Genomic DNA, 26,549 nt, shown 5'->3' with positions numbered 1-26,549 from the left:
AGGGAAGGAAATCTCCTATTAATACCCAATCTGGTGTACACGTGACTCCAGACCTGCAGCAAAAGGGTCGACTCTTAACTGCTTCTTTGGGCAATTAAGGATGGGCGATGACACCCTCACTCTGTGAATTAATTTCAAGGAAAACCTTCCACAAAGTCATGTTCCCCATCTGCTGCTGGCAAATCCCACGCTCAGTATCACAGCTCAATGACAAAGTCTGTGCAACCCACCAAAGTTGTTAGATGCCCAAACAATTATGGGCACTTTGTCATTTTAAATCTCTTTGACAGTAAAATTCTATCATTAAGAAATACAGAGGGAATCTTGGAAAAGTTCTTCTTGCTGGTTCCCTCTTTCTTCCTGCAACTTACGAAGGTGAAAGCTCTTTTTAGAAAGTCCACAGCCCTCTCGGGGGCCAGATTCCCATTCAGCAGATCATGGGTTTGCTGCAGCTGTCTGCAGGCAATTCGCCCACTGGGGGCTTCACATTCAATAGTGAATGTCAACTCGGCTGATCTTCTGCTTTGCCCAGTATCCTGGGCCCTGACAGCACGGTGGCTCAGTGGTTAGCACTACTGCCTCACAGCGCCATGGACCCCGGTTCAATTCCCGCCTCGGGTGACTGTCTGTGTGGAGTTTGCACATCCTCCCCGTGTCTGTGTGGGGTTTCCTCCGGGTGCTCCGGTTTCCTCCCACAGTCCAAAGATGGGCAGGTCAGGGTGGATTAGCCAGACTGAATTGTCCTGTAGTGTGCAGGGACATGGAGGTTAAGTGGATCAGTCACGGGAAATTTGGGGTTATAGGATGTGGGAGTGGGTGTGGGTCAAATGCTCTTCAGAGGGTCAACGCAAACTTGATAGGCTGAATGGCCTCTATCTGCATTGTAGTGATTTAATGCAACCATGACACTTTATCTGGGGGCTTGGGAAATGAATACATGGAGGCAATCCTAATCTCCCAGGGAATGGGTAGGGATCAAAGGGAATCAAGGGGCATTGTTGAGACAGTGGAGTTAATGATTACCAAGCCAGGATATCATTAAATTGTACGACACCCTCGATGGGCCAAAAGGCTTACTTCTGTTTCTATGCTCTTATCAAAACTCCTCAGTTAGAGTCCAGCCTGCAATAGCACAACACACACATACCGGGTTCCACCGGGGCCACTCACCTCCTGAACTCATTACATCCTTGGTTCAATAACGGACAACAGGGCTGATTTCCAGACAGAGGCAAGAGTGACATCAAGACTGCACTTGACTGAGTGTAGCATCGAGAGCCCGAGCAAAATGGGAAGCAGGGGAAAATGTTTTGCTGGTTTGAACCACACCTGGCACAAAGGAGGCCATGGTATTGGAGGTCAGTCATCTCCTCTCCATAACATCTCTGCAGGAGTTCCTCAGGGTCGTATCCCAGGCCCAACCATCAGCTGCTTCATCAATGACATTCCCTCCATCAGGAGGCCAGAATTTTGGGAGCTCACTGATGATTTCACAGCGTTCAGCACCATTCACAGCTCCTCAGTCACTGAAGCAGTCCGTGTTCAAATTCAACAAGAGCTGGACAATTTCCAGGCTGGGGCTGACAAGTGGCAAGTAACATTCACATCACACAAATGTCAGGTTAATGATCATCCCTAATAACAGACAATCTAACCACTGCCCCTTGATAGTCAATGGTGTCACCATCACTGAACCTCCCACTATCAATATCCTTGACCAGAAACTCAACTGGACTCGCCATGTAAATACTGTGGCTACAAGAGCAGGTCAGAGGCTGGGAATCCTGCAGCGAGTAACCCCCCCTCCTGACTCCCTAAACACTATTCACCATCCACAAAACACAACTTAGGAGTGTGCTGGAATATTCCCCACTGGTCTGGATGGTTTCAGCTCCAAGAACACTCAAGAAGCTTGACACCATCCAGGATAAAAGTAGTCCTTTTGACTGGCACTACTTCCACTCCTTCCAAGCCCTTCCTACTCATATATCCATCCAGATGCCAATGTTGTAATTGTACCAGCCTCCACCACTTCTTCTGGCAGCTCATTCCATACATGCAGCACCCCCTGTGTGAAAACGTTTCCCCTCAGGTCCCTTTTAAATCTTTCCCTCTCACCTTAAACCTATGCTCTCCAGTTTGGACTCCCCTACCCAGGGAAAAACACCTTGGCTGTTGACCCTATCCGTGCCCATCATGATTTTCAACATCAGTGCTTAGCAGCGGCAGTGTGTACCATCTACAGGATGCACTGCAGAAATTCAACAAAGATCATCAGACAGCACCTTCCAAACCCATGACCAATTCCACCTAGAAGGACAAGGACAGCAGATACATGGGAACATCACCACCTTCAAGTTCTCCTCCAAGCCACTTGCTGTCCTGAGTTGGAAATTTTTGGCCATTCCTTCAGTGTCACTGGGTCAAAGTCCTGGAATTCCCTCCCTCAGGGCATTGTGGGTCAACCTGCAGCACATGGACTGCAGCAGTTCAAGACAGCAGCTCACCCCCACCCCCTCAAGGGGAAACAAGGACAGGTAATAAATGTTGACCAGCTAGCGATGTCCCCAACCCATGAGTAAATAGGAAAAACAGGAGATAGAGGATGGATGGAGACAGAGAGAGAGAGAGAGAGAGAGAGAGAGACTCATTGCTCTTGGGACACCTGATGGCCAGAGCATAGAACTCTTTGTAACAGTTGACATAGAAAATCAAGTGAGGAAAGGTAATGATAAAGGGAAGCATAAAAGACGGTTTCTTAACAATTTGAACTTGAAGCCTTGTATGGCAGCATCTAAATAATAGTGGAGCTGTTTTCAAATGGTTTGTGTGACTAGTTTCCGGAACAGAATCTGATCCAAGGAATGCATGGCTGTATCTGGCGTGTCATGCATGGGGTGACTCACCTCTCCCCGTTGGTTACTTCGCCAGGATTAGAAGGCACAAATAACCAGTAATATGGAGTGCCAGGCTGTCACTTTATGACCCGTTGAGATTCCAATGAACATAGATTAAACCAGGAGATTAAATATAGGGAGAAAACAGCTTCACCCATTGTGGCAGCGTTGTTTTAATTTAGGCTTTTGAAAATTGACTCAGTCAACAAGTCTGTCACAGTGAGAAACTATTCACAATTCAATTGTCTAAATTACTCACTTACCTTGGATAATTCCTGCTTGAAATCAAAGCAAAGAGACACGCAAGTGGTTTATCATCCACATTCTGTAATCCTCTTAATAGTACTGCACTGACACACAATTCAGCACTAATATGGTACTCTGCGAGATAACTAACATCTTTCACATAAAAGCTTTCATGGATTCCTGACCTAAGCATTTTCAAGAGGACTGTAATGTTTGCATTGTCTCAAAACAGATGGCACGAGGTCAAGTGAAGTACTGTCATTTGTTTTTTTCAATTTGTATAATCTTACTTCTTAATAAATGGCAATCTGTAGCTTTTAGCCTGAACTATGCAACCTGCTAGTGTCATAATCTCTGTGAGTTAGAGAGATCATGAATGGATGGAATGATCACACCCTGCCTCCCAGTGTATATTTTCACCACGAAAGCGTTCACTGATGACCCGCTAACCTCAGTAATTTTGACAACAGGTTAAGGAAGGAGGAGGCAGGTGCTAGTTAGTGAAGGCTGATGTTTCTGCAGCACAATAAAAGGTGTCATTTGTTCTTCTGCTTCCTTTGAAGTAATTTCTGAATGGTTGGACCACTGACTGAGATGTAAAGAGAGGGAAGGCTGGGGGCCTGAAACCCATCCTGTGCTATAGACAGATTCCTGTTTCATTGTAGCCCCATGGTTGGGGTTTGGGGGAATGGAGGCAGTGTGAGAGCTCAGGGAATGGTCTCAGCTAGTGACTTCACATCAAGAATAGCCACTTGCGCCAGGAATGGACATTATCGACTCCTCCAGGATTGGCCTGGAGTCTCCAGGAATTGAAAACTAACCCCTGGTCACGGTTATGAGCAATGCCCAGGAGATGAATCCATGGGCCAAATTAAAAAAACAGTCTGAGTTTAATTTTTAAAAATTTCTTCCCTCTAAAAAAAGTACTTTAGACGGGAAAATGGTTGCCTGACACACAATCAGAAATCGTTCAAGGAGTTGAGGGGGGCATGGGTGGGGGAACAGGAAGGACAGTAGGGGAGAGGGTAAGTGATGTTGGGGTCTGGAGATCTACCTCCAGGAATGAGTCTGATTGATCTCGGCAACACCCAATCAAAACACTCCACTCCACAATTCGGGGATCAATTTCCCTGATGGGAAAGAGGTAAAAATACATTGATTTGGGGCAGATGGGGCTCAAAGAGATTACAATGGAGGCACAGAGTGAAAAAGGAAGGAAGAAAGGGTCAACATTGATATACAAAGCTGTGGACTGCGCTGGAGTACCATGTCCAATCATAGGCACTGTCTTTCAGGAGGAATGTGAAATATTTGGAGTGGGTTCAGCGAAGTTGCCCAAGAATGGTCCCAGGATGAAGAACTTCAATCAGGAGGGTAGGATGGGGAGGTGGGAACGGTCTTCCTCAGAGTTGGCTGCGGGAAGATTTGATGGAGATCAGGAGGGCACCTTGACAGAGGAGACAGGGAAAAAAATCCCATTTCCCCGATAAACAGATTGGGAACCAGAGAACACAGTAACTGCAGAGCAGACCGAATGGCCATTTGAGCAGAATCACTTTTACACAGGGAGTGCTTACAGTCTGTTCCCAGTGTGTGTGTGAGAGAGAGAGAGAGAGAGAGAGAGAGAGAGACACAGATAGATGTTTGACAGATTCAATTGTGGCTTTCCGAAGGGAAATCAGATGCATTCTTGACAGGAAGTGGTAGAGGAGAAAGTGAGGACTGCAGATGCTGGAGATCAGAGCTGAAAATGTGTTGCTGGAAAAGCGCAGCAGGTCAGGCAGCATCCAAGGAGCAGGAGAATCAACGTTTCGGGCATGAGCCCTTCTTCAGGAATGAAGAAGGATTCCTGAAGAAGGGAGGACTTATGCCCAAAACGTCGATTTTCCTGTTCCTTGGATGCTGCCTGACCTGCTGCGCTTTTCCAGGAAGTGGGAGTGGCTGATTTGCTCTCACAGAGAGCTGGCAGGGTCAGGATGGGAGGAACTGCCTCTTTCTGCACGGTGTAACCATTCCCTAATTCAAATCCCGGGACCTACTCAAAGCAGCACACGCTGAGCGAGACAGACCCCCAGCTCCCCACCCACCCTCCCTCCCCTGAAGCTGCAAAGTGAATGTTTTAGCTTACGTTTGTGGTTGTTCTTTCGATGGAAAGGCAGAGTGTGGCGCTCTGGCTCATCCTCACCCTCCTCCTCCGCCAGGTGAGTGTGAGTGTAGTGGTAGCTCAGGCCTGGTCGGTTCTTGTACCGTTTTCCACAGACTGTGGGCAACAAAAAGGGAGAGAGGATGTGAGTCACCTCAAAACTGTGGGAAAACCCAACCTCCCGAAGACCTAGACCCAAACCAGCAACCCTCTCTCCCCCTTTTCAATTCAATCCCTTTCCATCAACTTGGATCCTAGCTCAGCGGGAAGCAGTCAAAGTCTTTAAGCCAGGGATGTGACCTAGGCCGGCCCTCTCTCTGCAGTACTGAGCAGGTGCTGGAGTGTTGACAGTGCTATTATCCCCGATTAAACTATTAAACTGAGATGCCATGGTCACTAGCTCAAGGGTCAGTAGGTTAAGTGCTTCATATGGTTTGGCCAATATTGACCCTTCGATCGACATCAGGTGAAACTGACTACCTGGTCATTTTGTCATATTGCTGCTGGTGGGATCTTGCTGGCAAGCATTATAACAGGGAGCCCACCTCAAATTAGCCCCTTTCTTTGGCTGTAAAAGCTCTTTGCGGATTGGTTAAGAAAAGGCTCACGTGATGCCCTTTCCCTCTAACAGAGGAATCTACTCACTGTCGCAGACGTACGGTTTATCTCGATCTTCCAACGACGTCGGCTCTTGCCTCTTGCGCATCCCTCCGATGCCACAGGTCTGGAGGAGACAGCAGAAAGACTGAGAGTTACCTTAACCTTGGTGATGTCCTACACACTCTCCTTGGAGGCTCGAAGCCATGAGGAGACAATTACCTGCAGATACTTGTCTTGAACCGACCAACTAGGAGGAAATGTAAGCCATTCAGCCCTTCTGTCCTTCCTCGTCCATTCAATAAGATCATGGCTGATCTGATTGCTCCATATTCCCACTTACCCGAGATAATCTTTCACCTCTACTTGCTTGGAGACAGTAAGGACTGCAGATGCTGAAAGTCAGAGTCAATAGGTACAAAGCTGGAAAAGCACTGCAGGTCAGACAGCATTTGAGGAGCAAGAAAGGCAACATTTTGGGAGCTGGAAAGTCAACATTTTGGGTCGAAATCTTTCTTTGGGACAGGTGAAGGGTTTCGGCCTGAAACGTTGACTTTCCTTCTCCTCAGATGCTGTCCAACCTGCTGTGTTTTTCCAGCTTCACATCTATGCACCCTTACTTACTTGTCAAGAGTCTCTCTGCCCTGCCTTAAAAATATTCAAAGACTCTGCTTCCACTGCCTTTTCAGAAAAAGTTCTTGATTCACTGAGAGAAAACCTGTCCCTTCATCTGCCTTAAATGGGTGACCCCTTATTTCTAACAGCGCTGGATTCTCACACAAGAGGAACGTCCATTCCCCAACCATCCTGCCAAAAACCCGTCAGGAGCTTATTATTTCAATCAAGTTAGCTCTCATTTCTCTAAAGTCCAGTGGATACAAGCCCAGTCTGTCCAACATTTCCTCATTACCCATAAGGCAATTCAAGGTATCAATCTAGGAAACCTTCCCTGAACTGGCTCCAATGCGGCTACATCCTCCTCCCTTAAATAAGACGGCCAATATTGTGCATAGTACTTCAGATGCAGTCTCGCTAATGGCCTGCGTAGCTAAAGCATAACCTCCTACCTTCATAATAAAAACCTAAAGTGCTGGAGAAACTCAGCAGGCTTGTAGCATCCGTGGTGACAGAAATAGAGTTAACCTTTCAAGTTTGGTGTGAGTCTTCTTCAGATTGCCATTCTTTGTTCTAAAGAAGTCCCATTGGACTCTGTATGTTAACTCAGTTTCTTCCTCCACAGATGCTGCCAGACCTGCTTAGTTTTTCCAACTATTTCTGTTTTATTTCAAATTTCCAATCTTTTGCTTTTATTTTACTTCCTATTTTTACATTAAGTTGCCTTAGTGATAAATTATAACATTCTATGAGCTTTTCTCATTACTTGCTGTTCCTGCAGACAAACCCTTTGCAACTCATGCGCTAGGTCCCCCAGATCCCCCTGCATCTCAGAGCTCTCCAATCTCCCACCATTTAGATTATATACTTTCTTACATTCTTCTTTCCAAAATGAACCATTTCACATTTTTCCTCGTTATATTCCATTTGCCAGGCTTTTGTCCACTCACAGAATCTATCTAAATCCCTCTTACAGACTCCTGATGTTCACCTGGGGAGGTGATGGCCTGTGGTATTATCACTGGACTGTTAATCCAGAGACCTAGCTAATGTTCGGGGTACTCTGGTTCAAATCCTGTCACAGCAGGTAGTGGAATTTGAATTCAATTTTTTTTTTAAAAACTCGAGTTAAGAGTTTAATGATAACCATGAATCAATTGTTGGGAAAATCCATCTGGTTCACTAACAGAAGGAAATTGCACCCTTACCTAGTCTGGCCTACATGTGACTCCAGACCCACAGCAATGTGGCTGACTCTTAACTGTCCCCTGGCAGTAAACGCTAGTCTAGCCAGTGATGCCCTCATCCCATGGGTGAATAATAAAAGAAACTTCACAATTTACTCCCCTCAAAACCCTTTAAAACTCAAGAAAGGATTTAACACACAAGGACATCTCTGTGGGTTGAGTTGGTAATCTGAGGGGTTAGAACTGTTGGTAAAACTGAGTGAAGGAGAGGTATTTGTTGGCACAAGTTGCTGTGATCTGGACTGTACTGACTGAAAGGATGATGGAAGCAGATTCAGTACAGGAATTTTCAAAAGGGAACTGGATGAAATCCCAAGGGACTGGGGGATCTGGGCACAGGGGAGTGAGATTTACCTTTAATTTTACTTTCATGGGTGTCACTGGCCAAGCCAGCATTTTGCTGCCCCTATCCCTTTAACTGAGAGGCTTGCTCGGGTCATTATTAAGGGCAAATAAAATTCAACCATATTCATATGGGTCTGGAGTCACATGTAAGGGGGCCAGACCAGGTAAGGAAGGCAGTATCCATCCTTAAAGGGACATTAATGAACCAGACAAGCTTTTATAAAATTGATGATCATCATTATGGTCACTGACAGTCGGACTAGCTTTCAATTCTAGATGATTACTTGATTTTAAATTCCACCAACTGCTATGGTGGGATTTGAACCCATGTCCCCAAAGCATTAGCTTGAGCCTCTGGATTGATGGTCTAGTGACTAACTGGGGTAGATCCATCAGAGAGCTGACATGGACGTGTGGGATTAAATGGCCTCCTTCAGTCTATCATTCTCTGATTGCGTGACCTGAAGACTTGATGTGTAACCTTACGCGAGTTTCAAAATGGTACAGCACAGAAGACCATTCGGCCCATGGTCTTTGTGCTAGCTCTTCAACCGAGTTCTCCGATTAGGCCCACTCCCACTGCTCTTCGCCCATTCCACTGCAAATGTGATTTACCCCACCCCTCAAAACTGACATCAACGTTTCCTTAACACTTCCTCCACTCGGGCAGCCACCCAAAATGCCAATGGAAGTCACGTGATTTCCTTTTGCCCCATGACCTGTCAACAGTATTGCCCCCTCCAACTCATTTTCCCCACCCACCCCCGTTGTCCCTCTCATCCTTCCCTTGAACTCACACTTTGAGACAAAACAAAGCCCAAAACAACTTACCCTTCCTTTGGTTTTATTTTTCCGCTTTGGCGTGTCTTCCTCCAGGTCATCAGCCTCGATCTCGTGAGAGAAGTCACTCGCTAAAATCCTCTGTGAGAAACAAGAAGTTTGAGGTTAGCATTGAGGGGCAACTTGGCCAAATTGGGTGAACCATAGGGAGGTATAATAATGTGATTACCCTCCCTCTGCCAACCAGCAGCCATTCCCTACCCCTAGGTTAGATTCCCTACAGTGTGGAAACAGGCCCTGTGGCCCAACCAGTCCACACCGACCCTCCGAACAGTAACCCCCCCAGATCCATTTCCCTCTGACTAATGCACCTCACACCACGGGCAATTTAGCACGGCCAATTCACCAGACCTGCACATCTTTGGACTGTGGGAGGAAACCCACGCAGACACGGGGAGAACATGCAAACTCCACACAGACAGTTGCCCGAGGCTGGAATCGAACCTGGGACCCTGGCGCTGTGAGGGAGCAGTGCTAACCGCTGAGCCACCATGCCGCCCGCATTGGCTTTCCCATTGGTTGAACTGTGACAGGTCAATCATCCCAAGCCGACATCCAGCTCTTGCTCCCCCTCCCCTCTCCTGGCACCCAGGCATAGGCAACGACAAAGCAGATAATGGGATAATTCTTGACCATTGGGTTTGTCAACATCGGAATTAAAAGTGGGATAAGGCAATTCAGCTCTTTGAGCCAGCTCCACCATTTAACACGATCATGGCTGATCTTATCCTGGTCTCAACTCCACTTTCCTGCCTGCTCCCCATAGCCCTTTTTTCCGCTTTGCATCAAAACATTTCAATTTCTTTCTTGAATCTGGTCGATGGATTCTGCCCCCACTGCCCTCTGGAGCAGTGAATTCCACAACTCTCTGAGAGAAGTACCTTCTCCTTATCTCAGTTCTGAACCTATCGCCTCTCAGTCTTTGCCTATGCCCTCATGTTCAACATCTACCTTGTCAAATCCCTTTAGCATTTCATATACCTCATTCAGATCCCCCGTCATTCGACTGAACCCCAGCAAATACCAGCCCAATCTATTGAACTGTTCCTTGTTGGAGGGCCCTTTCATCCAGAGAATAGATCCTCTGCGCCGCCTCCAGGACCACCACATCCTTCCTTAAGTAAAGTTGGACGTAATACTCTAGCTGCAGTCTCACCAACACCTTATATAATTGTAACAACATTTATTTACTTTTATTACTTTTACTTTTGCAATAAATGACAGGATTCTATTTGCCTTTATTATTTTCGGCTGCACCTGCACACCCATTTTCTGTGATTAATGCACAAGGACCCCCAGATCCCTCTGCACTGACGTACTCTGAATCAACTTCCCATTTAAGTAATTTTCCCTTTTATTTTTCCGGCCAAAATGTACAACCTCGCACTTATCCACATTGAACTCCGTCTGCCAGATTCTGGTCCATTCTCCAGCCGATCAACATCCAAATGGAAACTCTACTTCGTCATCACAGCTGCTTTCCCACCTATTTTAGTATCATCTGTGAATTTTGCAACGTTACACTCTGTCCCTGCTTGCAGATCATTTATAGAGATTGTAAACAGTCAATGTCTAAGAACTGACCCCTACAGCACCCTACTAGCTATAGTTCACTATCCAGAGAAGGACCCATTTATCCTGACTCTCTGCCTTCTGTAGTCAGCCAATATTCTATCGAAGCCAATAGTTTACCCTTAACCCCCTGGGATCTAACCATCTAGACCAGTCTTTTATGTCAAATGCCTTTTGGAAGTCTGGATGTACTACATCCATTGACTCCCCATTATCCACTTTGTTAGTTATATCCTCAAAGAAATCTAGCAAGTTTGTCAAGCACAATTTGTCTGTGTCTGCGTGGGTTTCCTCCGGGTGCTCCGGTTTCCTCCCACAGTCCAAAGATGTGCAGGTCAGGTGAACTGGCAGTGCTAAATTGCCCGTAGTGTTAGGTACATTAGTCAGAGGGAAATGGGTCTGGGATGGGTTACTCTCCGGAGGGTCGGTGTGGACTGGTTGGGCCAAAAGGGCCTGTTTCCACACTGTAGGGAATCGAATCTAAAACCTTGCACTTCATGAAACCATAATGAGTCTCAAGATACCATTGCCTGCCCCATTGTCGCAGCTGGTTGGAGGTGCAGAGAGATGCCAATAGTATAGGTTCAATTCCCAAACCAGCTGAAGATACCATAAAGGTCTCTCCTTCACCTGAACTGTGGTGACCTTCAGGTTAAAGCCACCACCAGTCGTCTCTGTCTAACAAGAGAATGATCCTCTGGGACTATAGTGACTTTACCTAGTTTGCCCCTACCTGGCACTCACTGATGCTCTCCTCGTCTTTCGGTTCCGCTTTCTTCTCTGCCGTATCCGCACAGAGCAGGGCTTCCAAGGCCGGACCCTCAGGGAGCAGGCCTTCCTTCTTCAGAGCCACCTCAGTATCTGAGCAGAGACATGCAAGAAACAGCAGCATTTGGTCACTATGCTGATGACCTAGTCCTAACCTCCAGGAGTTCCCTGTGGTTGGGCCTTACTATAGAAATCACCATGGAAACAACGTGGGCCCCCTTCAATTATGCAACATTTAGGAAAAGAGGAAGTTACGATACTGTCACTGAGCTAGTAATCTAGAGGCCTGGACTGATTATTAGATCATACCAGAGGCCCTTCAGCCCATCAAGTCTGTACTGCCAAACTACCTATAGTCTCACTTTCCCACACTAGGCCTGTAGCCTTGAATGTGATGCACAACTAAATATCTTTTAAAGTTTGCCACAGTGTTGGACTGGGGTGAATAAGGTTGAAAGTCACATGACATCAGGTTATAGACCAACAGGTTTATTTGAAAACACAAGTTTTCAGAGTGCTGCCCCTCCCTGGCATTGCATTCCAGACCCCCACCACCCTCTGGGTGAGAACATTCTTCCTCAAAACCCCTCTAAACCTCCTGGCTTCCACTTTACAATTATGCTCCCTAATTACGGACTCTAATTCTCTGGAGACATGAGTTCCAATCCAACCACAGCAGCTGCGGGAACTTAAATTCAATTTATTAAACATTTTTTTGGAATTGAAGGCTAGCCTTGGTGAAACTATCAGCGATTGGCGTTAAAAGCGCCGTCTGGTTCACTAATTTCCTTCATGGAGGGAAATCTACCATCTTCACCCAGTCTGGCCTACACACGACTCCAGGTCACAGCAAGAGGGTTAACTCTGAAGTGGCGACTCGGTTGCTAGGGAGAGGTGACAAAAGTTGGACTTGCCAGTGATGTCCACAGCCCACTGAACAAGTGAAAGACAAAGCCCCCAGAACCTCCACCAAGCCCGACCTGCCACCAGGGCAACCAACCAGCTGATGGAATGTAGGGATTCTTGGGCATGGGGAAAGCACATCAAAGTGAGGCTGAGCGGTGGATGGGGGTAAAGGGCTGGTTGCCACTGAATCTGCTTGGGGGATGGGGGGTAATGTTGGCAGCTCGCCAGAAGGGAGATGGCACCGGAGAGCTTGGTGGCTATGCAAATGTACTTACTGAGTGGGTACAAAGTGCAAACCAATGTCGTAATCACAGGCTCCAGCAACCCAGGGCTGGGGGGGGGGGGGGTGGGGGGGGGGTGGGGGACGCACAGTCACTGGGAGGGTGGGTTAGCCTGCCCATCATTTCTCTCAGCAGGAACCAGTGAGCTCAGTTAAGTGGATGGCTGGTTTGTGAAGCAGAGTGACACCGATGGTGTGGGTTCAATTCCCGCACTGGCTGAGATCATCATGAAGGAGTCTCCATCTCAACCTCTCCCCTTGCCTGAGGCGTGGTGACCCTCAAGTTAAACCAGCACCAGCTGCCTCTCTCTGTCTAATGAGATAGTGTGGCAACTTTACCTTTAACTAATACATTTCTGATGGTGGAGCGGGTGCAATCACCAAGCTGGGGATTAGAGCAGCACAGGACGGGAGGGCTGGAGGAGGAACAGACACAGGCAGGATTGATATGGAAGCAGTGAGATGGACATAGAGACAGTAGATTCAATGGCCAGGCCTGGGCTGTGACTGACACACAGAGCTATGGGCTTTGTGATTCTGAAGGAGTGATGGAGGGTTGTGGGAGAAACAGCCTGGTAATTCATGCTACAATGATCTGAGTTTGTCACATTCTAAGGCAGAAAGGATAAGGTGCCACAGTCAAAGAGCCTGTGCAACACTCTGTTGATGCTGGTACATGAGCTAGGCTTAATAGAATCACTACAGTGTGGGAGCAGGCCATTCAGCCCGTCAAGTCCACACCAACTTGTCGAAAAGCGTCCCAGCCAGACTCAACCCATCCCTGTAACCCTGCAGTTCCCAGGGCTAATCCACCTCGTCTGCTTATCTTGGGACTGTTGGAGGAAATCAGAGCACCGGGAGGCAACCCACACAGACACGGGGAAAAAAATACACAGACACTCACCCGAGGCTGGAATCGAACCCGGGTCTCTATGCTGTGAAGCAGCAGTGCTAACCACTGAGCCACCGTGCTGCTTGACAGGGTTAATGCAGGAAGGATTCTTCTCCTGGGTGTGTGCGTGGGCATCTAGAACTGGGAACACAGTCTCAGGATAAGGAGTGGACCATTTTAGACTGCACTGAGGAGGAATGTCTTCTCTCAGAGGGAGGGGTATCTCTGGAATTCTCTACACCAGGGAAGCTCACTCATTGAGAATGTAACACAGAGATTGATATGTTTCTAAATATGAAAAATATCAAGGGATAGTGTGCGGGAATATGGAGTTGAAGTAGATGAACAGCCCTGATCTAGTGGAATGGGAGAGCAGGCCTGAGGAGCTGAAGGGCAACCTCATGCTCTGTGTTACATAGTCAATGAGCGAGCATCCATGGTGTAGAGAATTCAAGAGATTCCCCTCCCTCTGAGAGAAGAAATTCCTCCTCAGTGCAGTCTAAAATGGGACAGCAGGCCTGAGGGGCTGAAGGGCAACCTCATGCTCCTTCTCAAGGGCAAATAGGGACAGGCAATAAATGCTCACCTAATCCCCAGCCTGAATTTTGAACATTTCCAATGTAGAATAGTCCTTTGAGGTGAGAAGGTGAGTGGGTCTGTGGATGTGAAATCTTTAAGAGAAGCCTTATCGAGGCTTATAAAATCATGAGGGGCATAGGTAAGGTGAATAGCAGAGGTCTTACCTCTAGGGTCCAAAACGAGAGGGCATTATTTGAGAGGAGAAAGATTTCAAAAAGGACTTGCAGGGCAACTTTTTCCACACAGAGGGTGGTTTGTATGTGCAATGAACTGTCAAAGGAAGTGATAGGGTCGGGTACAGTTACAACATTTGAGAAACATTTGGATAGGTAAATGAATAGAAAAAGTTTAGAGGATAATGGGACTAATTTAGCTTGGGAAACTTAGTCGGCATGGAGCAGTTGGATCGAAAGGTCTGCGTCTGTGCTGTACGACTCTAAGACAAAGTGGGGCTGGTGTGGCGATGGGGGCAGGAGAGAGGGTAAACAGGAGGTGGGGGTGTGAATTTCCATTCATGAATTTTCCAGCCAGAAGCCTTGTTATTGAGCACAGACAGCTCCCCCAGAAAGGGTCAGCCCTTGTCCACCTTCACCTTTAACTGGTGACGAACTTCCAACTCACCATCAGTCAGAGGGGATGAGCTGCTAATTCACTGCCTGTTAATTAAATGGTCGATGGGCTATTAGTCAGATCCCAGGGGATAGGAGAGAAATTCATCACGGCCAATCAGTGACTCTTAAAGAGGTGACATGCACACAATTCTGACAAGTCGCTGGATTTCCAGAGCCGATCAATTAGTGAGTAAAACACTGATCGGAAGATTAGATGTCTCATCAATCAAATGGATTTGGCAATGATTTTGCTAAACCACTTGACTCTTGTTAATGTTGGTGTAACTGCTGGAGGATCTTAAAAGACACAGAGCATGTTCCATACCACATTTAAGTAGGGCTCTGGGGAATGTTGTCAAATAGAGAGACCCAGGGGTTCAGGTACATAGTTCCTTAAAAATTGCGTCACAGGTAGATAGAGTAGTTAAGAAAGCTTTTAGTGTGTTTGCTTTCATTAGTCAGACCATTGATGTAGGGATTAGGATGTCATGTTGAGGTTGTAGAGGATGTTGGTGAGGCCAGTTTTGCAGTACTGTGTACAGTTCTGATTGCCCTACTATAGGAAGGATATTATTAACTTGGAAAGCATTCAGAAAAGATTTACAAGGAAGTTATCAGGACTGGACGGGTACGGGAGTTTGAAACTAGAAGGCATAATTTTAAGCTAAGGGGAGAAAGATTTAAGAGAGACCTGAAGGACAACTTTTTCACAGAGAGGGTGGTATGTGCGTGGAATGAACTCCCAGAGGAAGTGGTTGGGGTGAGTCCAATTACCACTTAAAAGACATTTGGACAGGGATATGAATAGGAAAGGGTTAGAGGGATATGGGCCAAATACAAGCAAGTGGGACCGGTGTAGTTTGGGAAAACTAGTCAGTATGGACCGGTTTGACCAAAGAGTGTGTTTTCATGCTGTACAACTCTATGACTCAACACGCCATTCAACCCAACTGTCAATGTTGGTCTTTATGCTCCCCAAAAGTCTTTGCCCCCTCTCCCTCCACCCCAATCCCTGTTCTAATGCCTTGTCCCTGTTTTGATCTCAGCTGATAGTCATACTGGACAGATCAGATCCCAGGGTGAGACCTAGCTCAATGGATTGCGTGTCTTTTTCTGCTATTTGTTTACTGCACTGGTCATATAAAAATACCATTAAAAGCTTATTACACAAAAGATGATAACACAAACTGTGTTCTACCACAAGAATTATTTGAAACTGTCTTACTACAAATATCAGAAATAATATTTTAGATTTAACCCTCAACAACAACCCTTACAGATACTCAATCCCTAGGGAAGGGTGCCCCTGACTCCACCTGTTCAGCTAGCCTGTAATGTGGATGGTTCTGGCAAGGTCAGCATTTGTTATTCATCCCTGGATGTCCATGAACTGAATGGCTCTCCAATTGGCCATTTCTGAGCACAGTTAACGGTCAAGCGCATTGCTGTGGGTTTGGAATCATGTGTAGGCCAGACACAGTAAGGATAGCAGATTCCTTCCCTCAAGGGGATAGTGACCCTGATGGGATTTTACTATGACTGACTGAATGGTCATTATTAATTAGTTTTTACTACCAGATTTTTTAAAATTGAATTCAAATTTCACCATCTACTATTGAGGGATTTGAACCCATGACCCCAGAGCATTAATCTGGTGTTCTAAGCCAGTGATACTACTCCACCTTGAATGATCCAAAGGCTTTGCCATACAGATTAGCACACTGCACCGCTCACACACAGTGGACATTAGGTGTGCAAGGAAACTGGTCACAACTTTTTGATTTTTCTTATATAGACACAACATGACAGCTTTCAAGTTAGGGACTGGAGTTGTCTATTCAGCACCGTGAGCCTGCTCCGTCATTCATTACCACATCCGATTGTAATCTCAAATCCACATTTTTGCCTAACACCCACCTCCTTTCACCCCTTACTTAACAAGAATGTGTCTACCTCTGCCTTAAAAATATTCAAGGACTCTGCTTCCATCCCCTTCTCAGGAACAGAGTTCCAAACCTCATCACCCCTTGAGTGAAAAAAAAATCACCTCATCTCTGTCTTAAATGAGTGACTCCTGATTTTGAAACATTGACCCCGAGTTGTAGATTCTCCCACAAGAGGAAACATCCTCTCCACATCCATCATGTCAATTCCCCTCATGATTTTGTATGTTTCAATCAAGTCTCAGGCTGGGGCCGTTTTCCTTGGAGCATCGGAGGCTGAGGGGTGACCTTATAGAGGTTTACAAAATTATGAGGGGCATGGATAGGGTAAATAGGCAAAGTCTTTTCCCTGGGGTCGGGGAGTCCAGAACTAGAGGGCATAGGCTTAGGGTGAGAGGGGAAAGATATAAAAGAGACCTAAGGGGCAACTTTTTGAACTCAGAGGGTGGTACGGGTATGGATTGCGCTGCCAGAGGAAGTGGTGGAGGCTGGTACAATTACATTTAAGAGGCATTTGGATGGGTATATGAATAGGAAGGGTTTGGAGGGATATGGGCCAGGTGCTGGCAAGTGGGACTAGATTGGGTTGGGATATCTGGTCGGCATGGATGGGTTGGACTGAAGGGTCTGTTTCCATGCTGTACGTCTCTATGGCTCTATGACTCTATGACTCCATAAATGAGTGACTCCTAATTTTGAAACATTGACCCCCGGTTATAGACTCTCCTACAAGAGGAAATATCCTCTCCACATCCACCATGTCAACTCCTCACGATTTTGTATGTTTCAATCAAGTCACCTCTTGGTTTTCTAAACTCCAGTGGATCAAGCCACATCTGTCTAACCTTTCCACATATGACAGTACAGATACTCTCATTTCAGCTATTAGTTTGGTAGACCTAATCCGACCTTCTCTAAGCATTTAAGTCCTTCCTTAATAAGGTGATCAGTACTGTAGACATTACTCCAGCTGTAGTCTCACCAGTGCTTTGCATAACTGGAGTATAACGTCCTAATTTTCAATTCCCTTTGCAATAAGTGATAATCTTCCACTGAAATTTCCCAATTACTTCCTGTCCCTGCAGACTAACCTTTTGCAAATAGTGCGCTAGAACACCCAGATCCCCCTGCACTTCAAAGCTCTCCAATCTATCACCTTTACCCAATAAGCTTATTTTCTTATTATTCCTGCCAAAGAGGACAATTTCCCAAGTTATACTTGATTTGCCATATCTTTGCTCCATCACTGAACCTATCTGAATGCTTGTGTCAGCTTCAAAAATTCTCAGAGGTTAACAGGCTTGAACAGCTTCCGAAAATATAATGGCTGTAATTACACTGTGACTGTTGCCACAGCAATTTACAATGGTAAACACAGACAAAAACACGCCGCCAAAAATCATGGCAACATGGTTTGCCAACCCCCCCCCTCCACAAGATTCTTAATATTATGACATTATTATTTTACAAGCGAAGTCTATGTGTGATTATTTGATGACATGTGTTGCAAAAATCTCACTAGGCCAGAGGTGTTTCCTAGCAACTGGCTCAGGCCTAGTGGAGGCCTGATTGAAAGCTCACTAATTGGTTCCATGTCTGATGGCAAGAGAAAAAAAACAAAAAATGCTCACAAGCAAATATATTCGGTCGAATCATTCCCCACACTCAGCTTAAATTCGGGAACGGATTAAACAACAAGAAAAGAATAAAACCTTGCTCTCTTACCAAGTTTAATTTCACAGGGTCTTAGTCTTGGGTCTTCCAGGATATTTAGACGTCTCTTCTTCCTCCAGCATCGAGCTGGGTAGGTGTATAACTGTCCTGGGGCCAATCCTACAGAAACCAAGCAAACAAACCAATTAAATGTTAGATATTTCAGAATGGACAGAAGTATGAACAGGCACGAAAAGGTGCACACGTCTGGTGAGCAAGAAGAAACATCAGGAAACAGAGGCACTTTGAGCCTGCTCCACCATTCAACATGACAGCAGCCGATCATCCAGCTTATCCCCTGTTCCATCTTTCTCCCCGTACCCTTTAATCACCTTAGCCCTCAGAGCAATGTCTAACTCCTCCTTGAAAACATTCAATGTTTTAGCCTTAACTGCTTTCTGTGGCCAAAAGCTCTCCAACCTCTGGGTGAAGACATTTCTCCTCATCTTGGTCCTAAATGACCTGCCCTATATCCTTAAGACTACAACCCCCTGGTTCTGGACCCCACGGTCATCGGGAGGGTCATTCCTACATTTACCTGTCTAGTCCTGTTGGAATTGGTTAGGTTTCTATGAAATTTCCCCATTTATTTTTCTAAACTCCAATGAATATTGCCCGAACTGATTCAGTTTTGGTTTATACGTCAGTCCTGCCATCCCAGATAAACTTTGCTGCAGTCCCTCCATCATCAGAACAGCCTTCCTCAGGTAAGGAGAACAAAACTGCACACAGTACTCCAGGGGTGGCCTCACCAAGTCTCTGTACAACTGCAGTGAGACTTCCCTGCTCCAACCCTCTCACTATAAAGGCCAATATATCATTTACCTTCTGCACTGTCTGCTGCACCCCCATGTTTATTTTCAGCGGCTGGTGTACAAGCATACCAGATCTAATTGCAATTTTTTTTGTCCATCTTTCACCATTCAGGTAATAAACTGCCTTCCTGTTTTTTTGTTTCCAAATTGAATAATCTTACATTTATCCACATTTTCTTTAAATGACATGCATCCGCCCACTCTCTCAACTTGTCCTAATCATCTCTGCATGCTCCTCACAGCTCACCCTCCTGCCCAGCTTTGTGTCGTCTGCACACTTTGGGATGATATATTTTGTGCTATTGTTTATATATAGAAATAGTGACGAGCCAGCGTCCAAGCACAGCTTCCTGCAGTACTCACTGCCCGCATTTAGAAATGTCCTCTCGTTCTAGATTGCCACATATGACGAGAAAAACACTCTATGTCTACTCTATTAATCCCCTTTAGTATCTTCCGTCCCTCAATTAGATCCACTCTCATTCTACCAAACTCCAGAGAGTATAAACCCCAAACTGTTCAATCTGAATTAAGTTGAAAGAACAGGCTCAGGAGGAGGGGGTGAATTAGAGAAAAAGAGGACAGTCGTGGGTGGGCTGAGTCAGGATCACAATCACAGTTAAAGGAACTAAACTAAATTTATTTCTCCAGACTTTCAGAGTGCTCTATATTTGTCTCTTCACACGAGGGAAGGTTGCGCTTCCAGTCCACGGCAGGACAGGATCCTCGCTGATACCGCACGAGGGGAACACTCGCTGATACCGCACGAGGGGAACACTCGCTGATACCGCACGAGGGGAACACTCGCTGATACCGCACGAGGGGAATACTCACTGATACTGAACGAGGGGAGTACTCACTGATACTGAACGAGGGGAGTACTCACTGATACTGCATGAGGGGAATACTCACTGATACTGAACGAGGGGAGTACTCACTGATACTGCACGAGGGGAATACTCACTGATACTGAACGAGGGGAGTGCTCACTGATACCGCACGAGGGGAACACTCGCTGACACCGCACGAGGGGAACACTCGCTGACACCGCACGAGGGGAATACACACTAATACTGCACGAGGGGAATACTCACTGATACTGAACGAGGGGAGTACTCACTGATACTGCACAAGGGGAATACACACTGATACTGCACGAGGGGAATACTCACTGATACTGAACGAGGGGAGTACTCACTGATACCGCACGAGGGGAGTACTCACTGATACCGCACGAGGGGAGTACTCACTGATACCGCACGAGGGGAACACACACTGGTACCGCATGAGGGGAACACTCACTGGTACCGCACGAGAGGAGTACTCTCTGATACCGCACGAGGGGAACACTTGCTGATACTGCACGAGGGGAGTACTCGCTGAAACTGCACGAGGGGAGTACTCACTGATACTGGATGAGGGGAATAACACTGATACTGCACGAGAGGAACACTCGCTGATACCGCACGAGGGGAATACTCACTGATACCGCACGAGGGGAACACTCACTGATCCCGCACGAGGGGAACACTCAACGATACCGCACGAGGGGAACACTCAACGATACTGTAGGAAGGGAGTACTCACCGTTACTGCACGAGGGGAGTACTCACCGATACTGCAGGAGGGGAGTACTCACTGATACTAACTAAAACTCTTAAGCATATGGCCTGAAATCTGACCAGAGGTGGCCTGGGAGAGTGAGGGGCATGAGGGCTCATGTGGGTATGTAATGAGCAGGGGAGTGGGCACTGGGAGTTGATTAAACCCAGTGTGTGGATTGGTTAATAGACTGTTACACGCATGTTGAGTTAAACAGCAAAAGCCATTCGGAGATTTACAACAGTTTTAATGTAAGTCTGTTGTTGAGTACAAACACCAGTTTCCACCTTTCTTTTGTCGACCCTTTCTCTCTGTCCAGAAGCAAAAGCTCCACTGGGGAAGAACCCAGCTCTTTGTATTTTTATATTATTTTAATAACACAACCAAATTGTCCAATTATCAAACAACAAACACTGTCCACCCGGGACAAAACAACAAAATCAGACAAGGGAGAAACCGAATCAAAATGGAATTGATGGAGCAAGTAATGTCCTCCTAGTTCCCCATGGTGCCCACCTCTCTCTCTGAAAACCTTAAGAACTCAGTTCTTTTTCTTTAAAGACAAATCACCGAATTTACTCATTAAACAAACAACAAAATAAAATTACAATTAAAAATAAGAAAAAAAAGGAAGAACTAAATCATAATAGTGTTGGGGGCAGGGGTGGTTGTGGGGGGTATACTGCACACTAGCCCCTGTGATAGCTAAAAGTCTCAAAAACCCAATTTTTTTTGTATTAACAGAAACTTAAGTATAAAGTCACTGCACGATACAAAGAATGTAACTGTTCATTTTAAATCTAAGATAGATACATTTTTTGTTAAGCAAAGGTATTAAAGATACAGGCTAAAAGCAGGTAATATGGAGTTAATTAGATGTAACACAGTACAGATCGGCTATTTGGCAATGAAGGCACATTCTCGAAATACCTAATGACACCCACTAACAATCCCTCTGTCCTGCAAAAGAAGGTAACACACATTCTGAAACAAAAGGTTTAGTGACAGCTGACAGTGGCGAAAACATTGTGCAGTTTCTTCCTACCTAGTTCTGTTTTCCTCTTACTTCTACAGATGCGTTTAGCATCCAGTTCTTTGTCCTCCCTTCATATCAAAAGGCCCTCTCTTTAATTGCCATGCTCAGCTAGGATCTCATTGAAAGGTGGAGGGGCTGAATAGCCATCCCATCTTCTTATGTTCACTGGAGAGGGTGCAGAGGAGGTTCACCAGATTGTTGCCTGGGATGGAGCAGTTTAGGGATGAAGAGAGGCTGGTTAAGCTCAGGTTTCCTTTGCAGAGAAGGGCTGAGGGGGACGAGATAGAGGGTATATGACGATGAGGGGCATGGGCAGCATAGATAAGAAGCAGCCACTCCCCCTGAGTTTAAGGGTTAATAACAAGGGGGGATCAGGTTAAGGTTAAGGGGGCTTTCAGAGGATTTGATGAAAAAGCTTTATCACCCAGAGGATGGCGGGAGTCTGGAATTCACTCACAATCAGATCAATTGCAGGAATCCCCCGACTTGGGGATAGGTATATGTTAGCAGTGAAACAGGATTAAATTGGTTTAATTGAAAGCACACTAACTTTCGGAGCGACACTCCTTCATCAGCGTATCTCCGAAAGCTAGTGTGCTTCCAATTAAACCTGTTGGGACTATAACCTGGTGTTGTGTGATTTTTAACTTTGTCCACCCCAGTCCAACACCGGCCCCTCCGAATCAGGATTAAATTGGCTCGCCAAGGAACAATAGGTTTGTATCACTGTGACAACTTTGCCACCTCGCTGGGAGTCACATCCATTCTCAGATCCACCCCTGCTGACTGAGCAAACATCCGCCCCTGATCTGGCAAAGCCCTAAATATCAAATTCCTGTCCCGGCCTTCCACCCACCACTTCTGTAACATTCTCCGAAAACTCTGTGCACCTCCAATACCAGTCTCTACAATCCCCAGTTGAAATCACTCCACCATTGGCAACCATGCCTTTAACTGTCGGGGACCCAAACTCTCTCTCTCCTCCTCACCCTCTCTTCCCCTTCTCTCTCTCTCTCTCCCCCCTCCTCACCCTCTCTTTCCCTCTCTCTATCCTCCTCACCTTCTCTTCCCCTCTCTCTCTTTCTCTTCCTCATCCTCACCCTCTATTCCATGCCCCACCCCCCTTTAAGATGCTTCATAAAAGCCCTCCCTTGTACTGAGCTATCAATTCCCTGTCTGAATATCTCCAGATGTGAGTGGATGTCGATTGGTGGCTGTTTGGCTGATATATTGTGTGAAATATATATATAAACAGGTCTTGTTGTTGTCGCTTTCCCCCTCAGTGTTTTCTAGGAGCAATAGTCTGAAACTGAGGCAGGCTATCAAGTATAACTGCACTGTAGCGGATGGTGCAGGAGTTAATTTGACGCAGTTCTACTGCACGATATAATTTTCTAACTGCCTGATTTCTGCATCACTGCAAAACAAGACAGCGGGACTGAAGGTTAACCCTAGAACATGGTGGGGTTCGGTAGATTCTGCAGAGGTTAAGCTGTAAATAGAATCAAGACTCTGAAACAATATCTGACCAGAAGCAGAACAGTGAGAGAAGCAGGAAAGCATTTTGAATAATGCAACGTTCTGGAGCTGTGTCTGACCAAGAACAGGATCAGCACGTTCCTTCCTGCTATCCCACTGCTCTGCTCCACATTTTCTTTTCATTGTTCCCCACACACTGCACCAACAACTTAGCTTTACTCGACACCCCCTAACACTGGAACACACCCCAAGAACCATCAGCAGGAGCTGGTCAGGGTGGTGCTGGAAAAGTGAGGACTGCAGATGCTGGAAATCAGATTCTAGATCAGAGTGGTGCTGGAAACGCACAGCAGGTCAGGCAGCATCCGAGAAGCAGGAAAAATCGACGTTTTGGGCAAAGAAGGGCTTTTGCCCGAAATGTCGATATTTCTTTTCCTGCTCCTTGGATGCTGCCTGACCTGCTGTGCTTTTCCAGCACCTCTCTGATCTAGAATCTGATTTCCAGCATCTGCAGTCCTCACTTTTTCCTAGAAGCCGGACAGGGCTCTGTAAGAATCCTCAAGCTGAAAGGATAAGAGAGGCAAGGGATAGGCTAACCCTAATCCGAACCCTAACCTTAACCTTGACCCTAATCCTATCCTTAACCTTGACCCTATCCTTAACCTTAACCCTAATGTTAATTCTAATCCTATGTCTGAAGTGGATGGGTTGACAAGGAGCAAAGGAAAGACTTGTGTTTCTCTAGTACTTTTCACATCCTCAAAGCACCTTATAGCTGTTGTGATATCCTTGGACAGTAGACACTGTCAGAGGTGGAAGTGGTGTCATAACGGTAATGTCACAGAATGAGTATTGCAGGGGTTATTGGTCTGGGAATGTGGGCTCGGATAACTGTGGAAAATCTGGAACGGAAAGCTAATCTGAGTGATAATAACTATAAAACTATCAGCAATTAGAGTCTTAGAGACGTACAGCATGGAAACAGACCCTTCGGTCCAACCCATCCATGCCGACCAGATATCCCAACCCAATCTAGTCCCACCTGCCAGCATCTGACCCATATCCCTCCAAACCTTTCCTATTTATATACCCACCCAAATGCCTCTTAAATCTTGCAATTGAACCAGCCTCCACCACTTCCTCTGACAGCTCATTCCATACACATACCACCCTCTGTGTGAAAAAGATGCCCCTTAGGTCTCTTTTATATCTTTCCCCTCTCACCCTAAACCTATGCCCTCTAGTTCTGGACTCCCCCACCCCAGGGAAAAGACTTTGCCTAATTACTCTGTCCATGCCCCTCTATAACGTCACCCCTTGTTGTGAAAAAAAAATCCCCATCTGGTTCACATATGTCCCTTTAGAGAGGGAAATCTGCAATTCTTACCTGGTGTGGCTATAGGGACGTCTCAGAGTGAGAACAGTTCAAGGGACAGTCAGGGATAGATAATAAATGCCAGCCTTACCAATGATTCCCACATTCCCTGAACAAATGAACTCTTGACTCTCAGATTATAATGTCAAGGCTGATAGATACTTGGATTGATGGTGATGGGGGGAGCTGGGGGGGAACTGGAGCTGAGATCTATTTCCCAAGGCATAGAACTCAAAAACCAGTGGTCACAGATTCAAGTTCAGTGGCAGAAAGACTGGAGGGGACTCAGGGGGAAAAAAACGTCTTCACACAAAGGGCAATGATGGTCTGGAAGTCGCTGCCCGAGTTGGCAGTAGAGACAGAGACCCTAAACTCTGTTTAAAAAGTACCTGGATCTTCCATCTTAGGTGTTGTAAGCCGCAGGGATAAGAGGCATGTGCAGGAAGTTGGGATTAAAAAGGGCATCTGGGTGTCTCTGGGTCAGCATGGACAAGAGAGACTGAATGGCACCCTTCTGTGTTGTACTATGGTCCTATGGAGACTGCAGCCATCAGCCGTGACCTTACTGAGCGATAGTGCAGGTTCAAGGGGTCAAATGGACTGCTCTTAGCCCCTAACTCGCTCACGAAAGGAATAAGAAGGCGTAGATTTAAACTGACGTACAAAAGAAGCAAGGGGGTATGCAAGAAAAATCCTTTTGTCATTCAGCGAGTAGATAGAGTCTGGAAATGTGTGAAGGCAGGTTCAATTGAGGCTTTCAAGAGGGGTACTGGCTGGTTATTTGGATAGAAACGTGCAAAGGGCATGGGGAAAAGGCAGGAGGTTGGCACTGGGTAATGATGCTCATTCGAAGAGCTGGTGCAGACACAAGGGGCCGAATGGCCGCCTTCTGGGCCATCACAAACCCCAACATGCACTCCACTCGCACACACCCCCCCCACCCTGGCAAACCTGTCCTAGTGAGGTACGTGCCTGGGCCCCGGTGGGTCTTCTCCATCCAGATGTAGCAGTTGTTCTGGGCGACGCCCGTCTGGGAGTCCAGGAACGGCAACCGCATGCTCCGCTCGGCGCACAGCCGCGCATTGTAGCTACGGCAATGTTCGATGGCCTCGCGGTAGAAATCCTCACCCAGCCTGCCAGCAGAAAGGTACAGAGAACACGTCAACAACCATCATCCCCACCACCTTCGGTAGCTCCCAATTTCGGATCACCAACACTCAACAATCCTCACCGCTCTGCACGTGTCTGAAAGTGCAATTTGACTTTCACTCACAAGATGTGGCCCAGGGCAGTATTTATTGCCCAGAGGGCAGTTACGAGTCAACCACATTGCTGAGAGTCTGGAGTCACATCTGTACTCATTCCCTCCTCTCCATCTCATCCAATTTATCCTATCACTCCTCTTCTCTTCACTCCCTCTTCTTACTCTCTTTTGCTTTCTACCTCATCTCTCTCTCTCCCTCCCTCCTCCTCTTTGGAAGCTCCTGACAACTTCCCTCTTTGCTCAAGTTTTTCGGAGCAGTCTGTGGTTCACTGTTGGCACACACGTTTTGAAACAAAAAAAGGCAGTGCTGTTAAACCACCTCGAAGGTGCTATGTAAATGCACCTTGCTGTTGTTGCTGACTCTGTTCCAATTTCATGTCAGACATCTTGCCCTCTTTGTCACTCACAGCTTAAAATGTCTCCAACATCGCTGCACACATGCAGACCAGATGTACAAGGTGGTGAGAAGATTGAAAGAGAATTAGTTGGTTAAAAAAGAATTAGTCTTAATAATTGTCCAGTCAGCTGGGAATCTGACAGACAAAGTGAGACCCGGGATTTAAAAGATCCTGCAAAGACAGTTTGTTTCTGAAGCCAGGTGACCGTTCATTGGATAATCCGATGGGAACACCGGCAGGATAAAGCTCCTCGGAGGGTCGCACACAAACGGGATAAATAAGAGCCCAGGGTCGCCCTCGTAGCTGCAGAATTGGGGGAGAAACCTTCCGCCATAGGACTGGAGATTGGGGTTGTGGGGATGGGAAGGATGATGGGGAGGTGGGAT

At 46.4% G+C, this 26,549-nt stretch overlaps 1 protein-coding gene across 3 annotated transcripts in view; it reads right to left on the bottom strand.

The window, feature by feature from the left end:
* dpf1 (double PHD fingers 1) overlaps positions 1-26,549 on the bottom strand; it is a 79,483-nt gene that overhangs the window by 35,593 nt on the left and 17,341 nt on the right. For all 3 annotated transcript variants that reach the window (XM_072549481.1, XM_072549483.1, XM_072549482.1), the window contains exons 2-7: positions 25,474-25,634; positions 18,207-18,314; positions 11,236-11,363; positions 8,922-9,011; positions 5,932-6,010; positions 5,272-5,403 (exon numbers count right to left, since the gene is read on the bottom strand). In XM_072549481.1, coding sequence (XP_072405582.1) covers positions 5,272-5,403; positions 5,932-6,010; positions 8,922-9,011; positions 11,236-11,363; positions 18,207-18,314; positions 25,474-25,634 — 698 coding nt within the window. The remainder of the gene's footprint in view (positions 1-5,271; positions 5,404-5,931; positions 6,011-8,921; positions 9,012-11,235; positions 11,364-18,206; positions 18,315-25,473; positions 25,635-26,549) is intronic.

This window comes from Chiloscyllium punctatum, chromosome 29 (genome assembly GCF_047496795.1).
Source record: "Chiloscyllium punctatum isolate Juve2018m chromosome 29, sChiPun1.3, whole genome shotgun sequence".
NCBI classification, from domain to species: Eukaryota; Metazoa; Chordata; class Chondrichthyes; order Orectolobiformes; family Hemiscylliidae; genus Chiloscyllium; species Chiloscyllium punctatum.
This window is presented reverse-complemented; position numbering and strand designations above follow the sequence as displayed.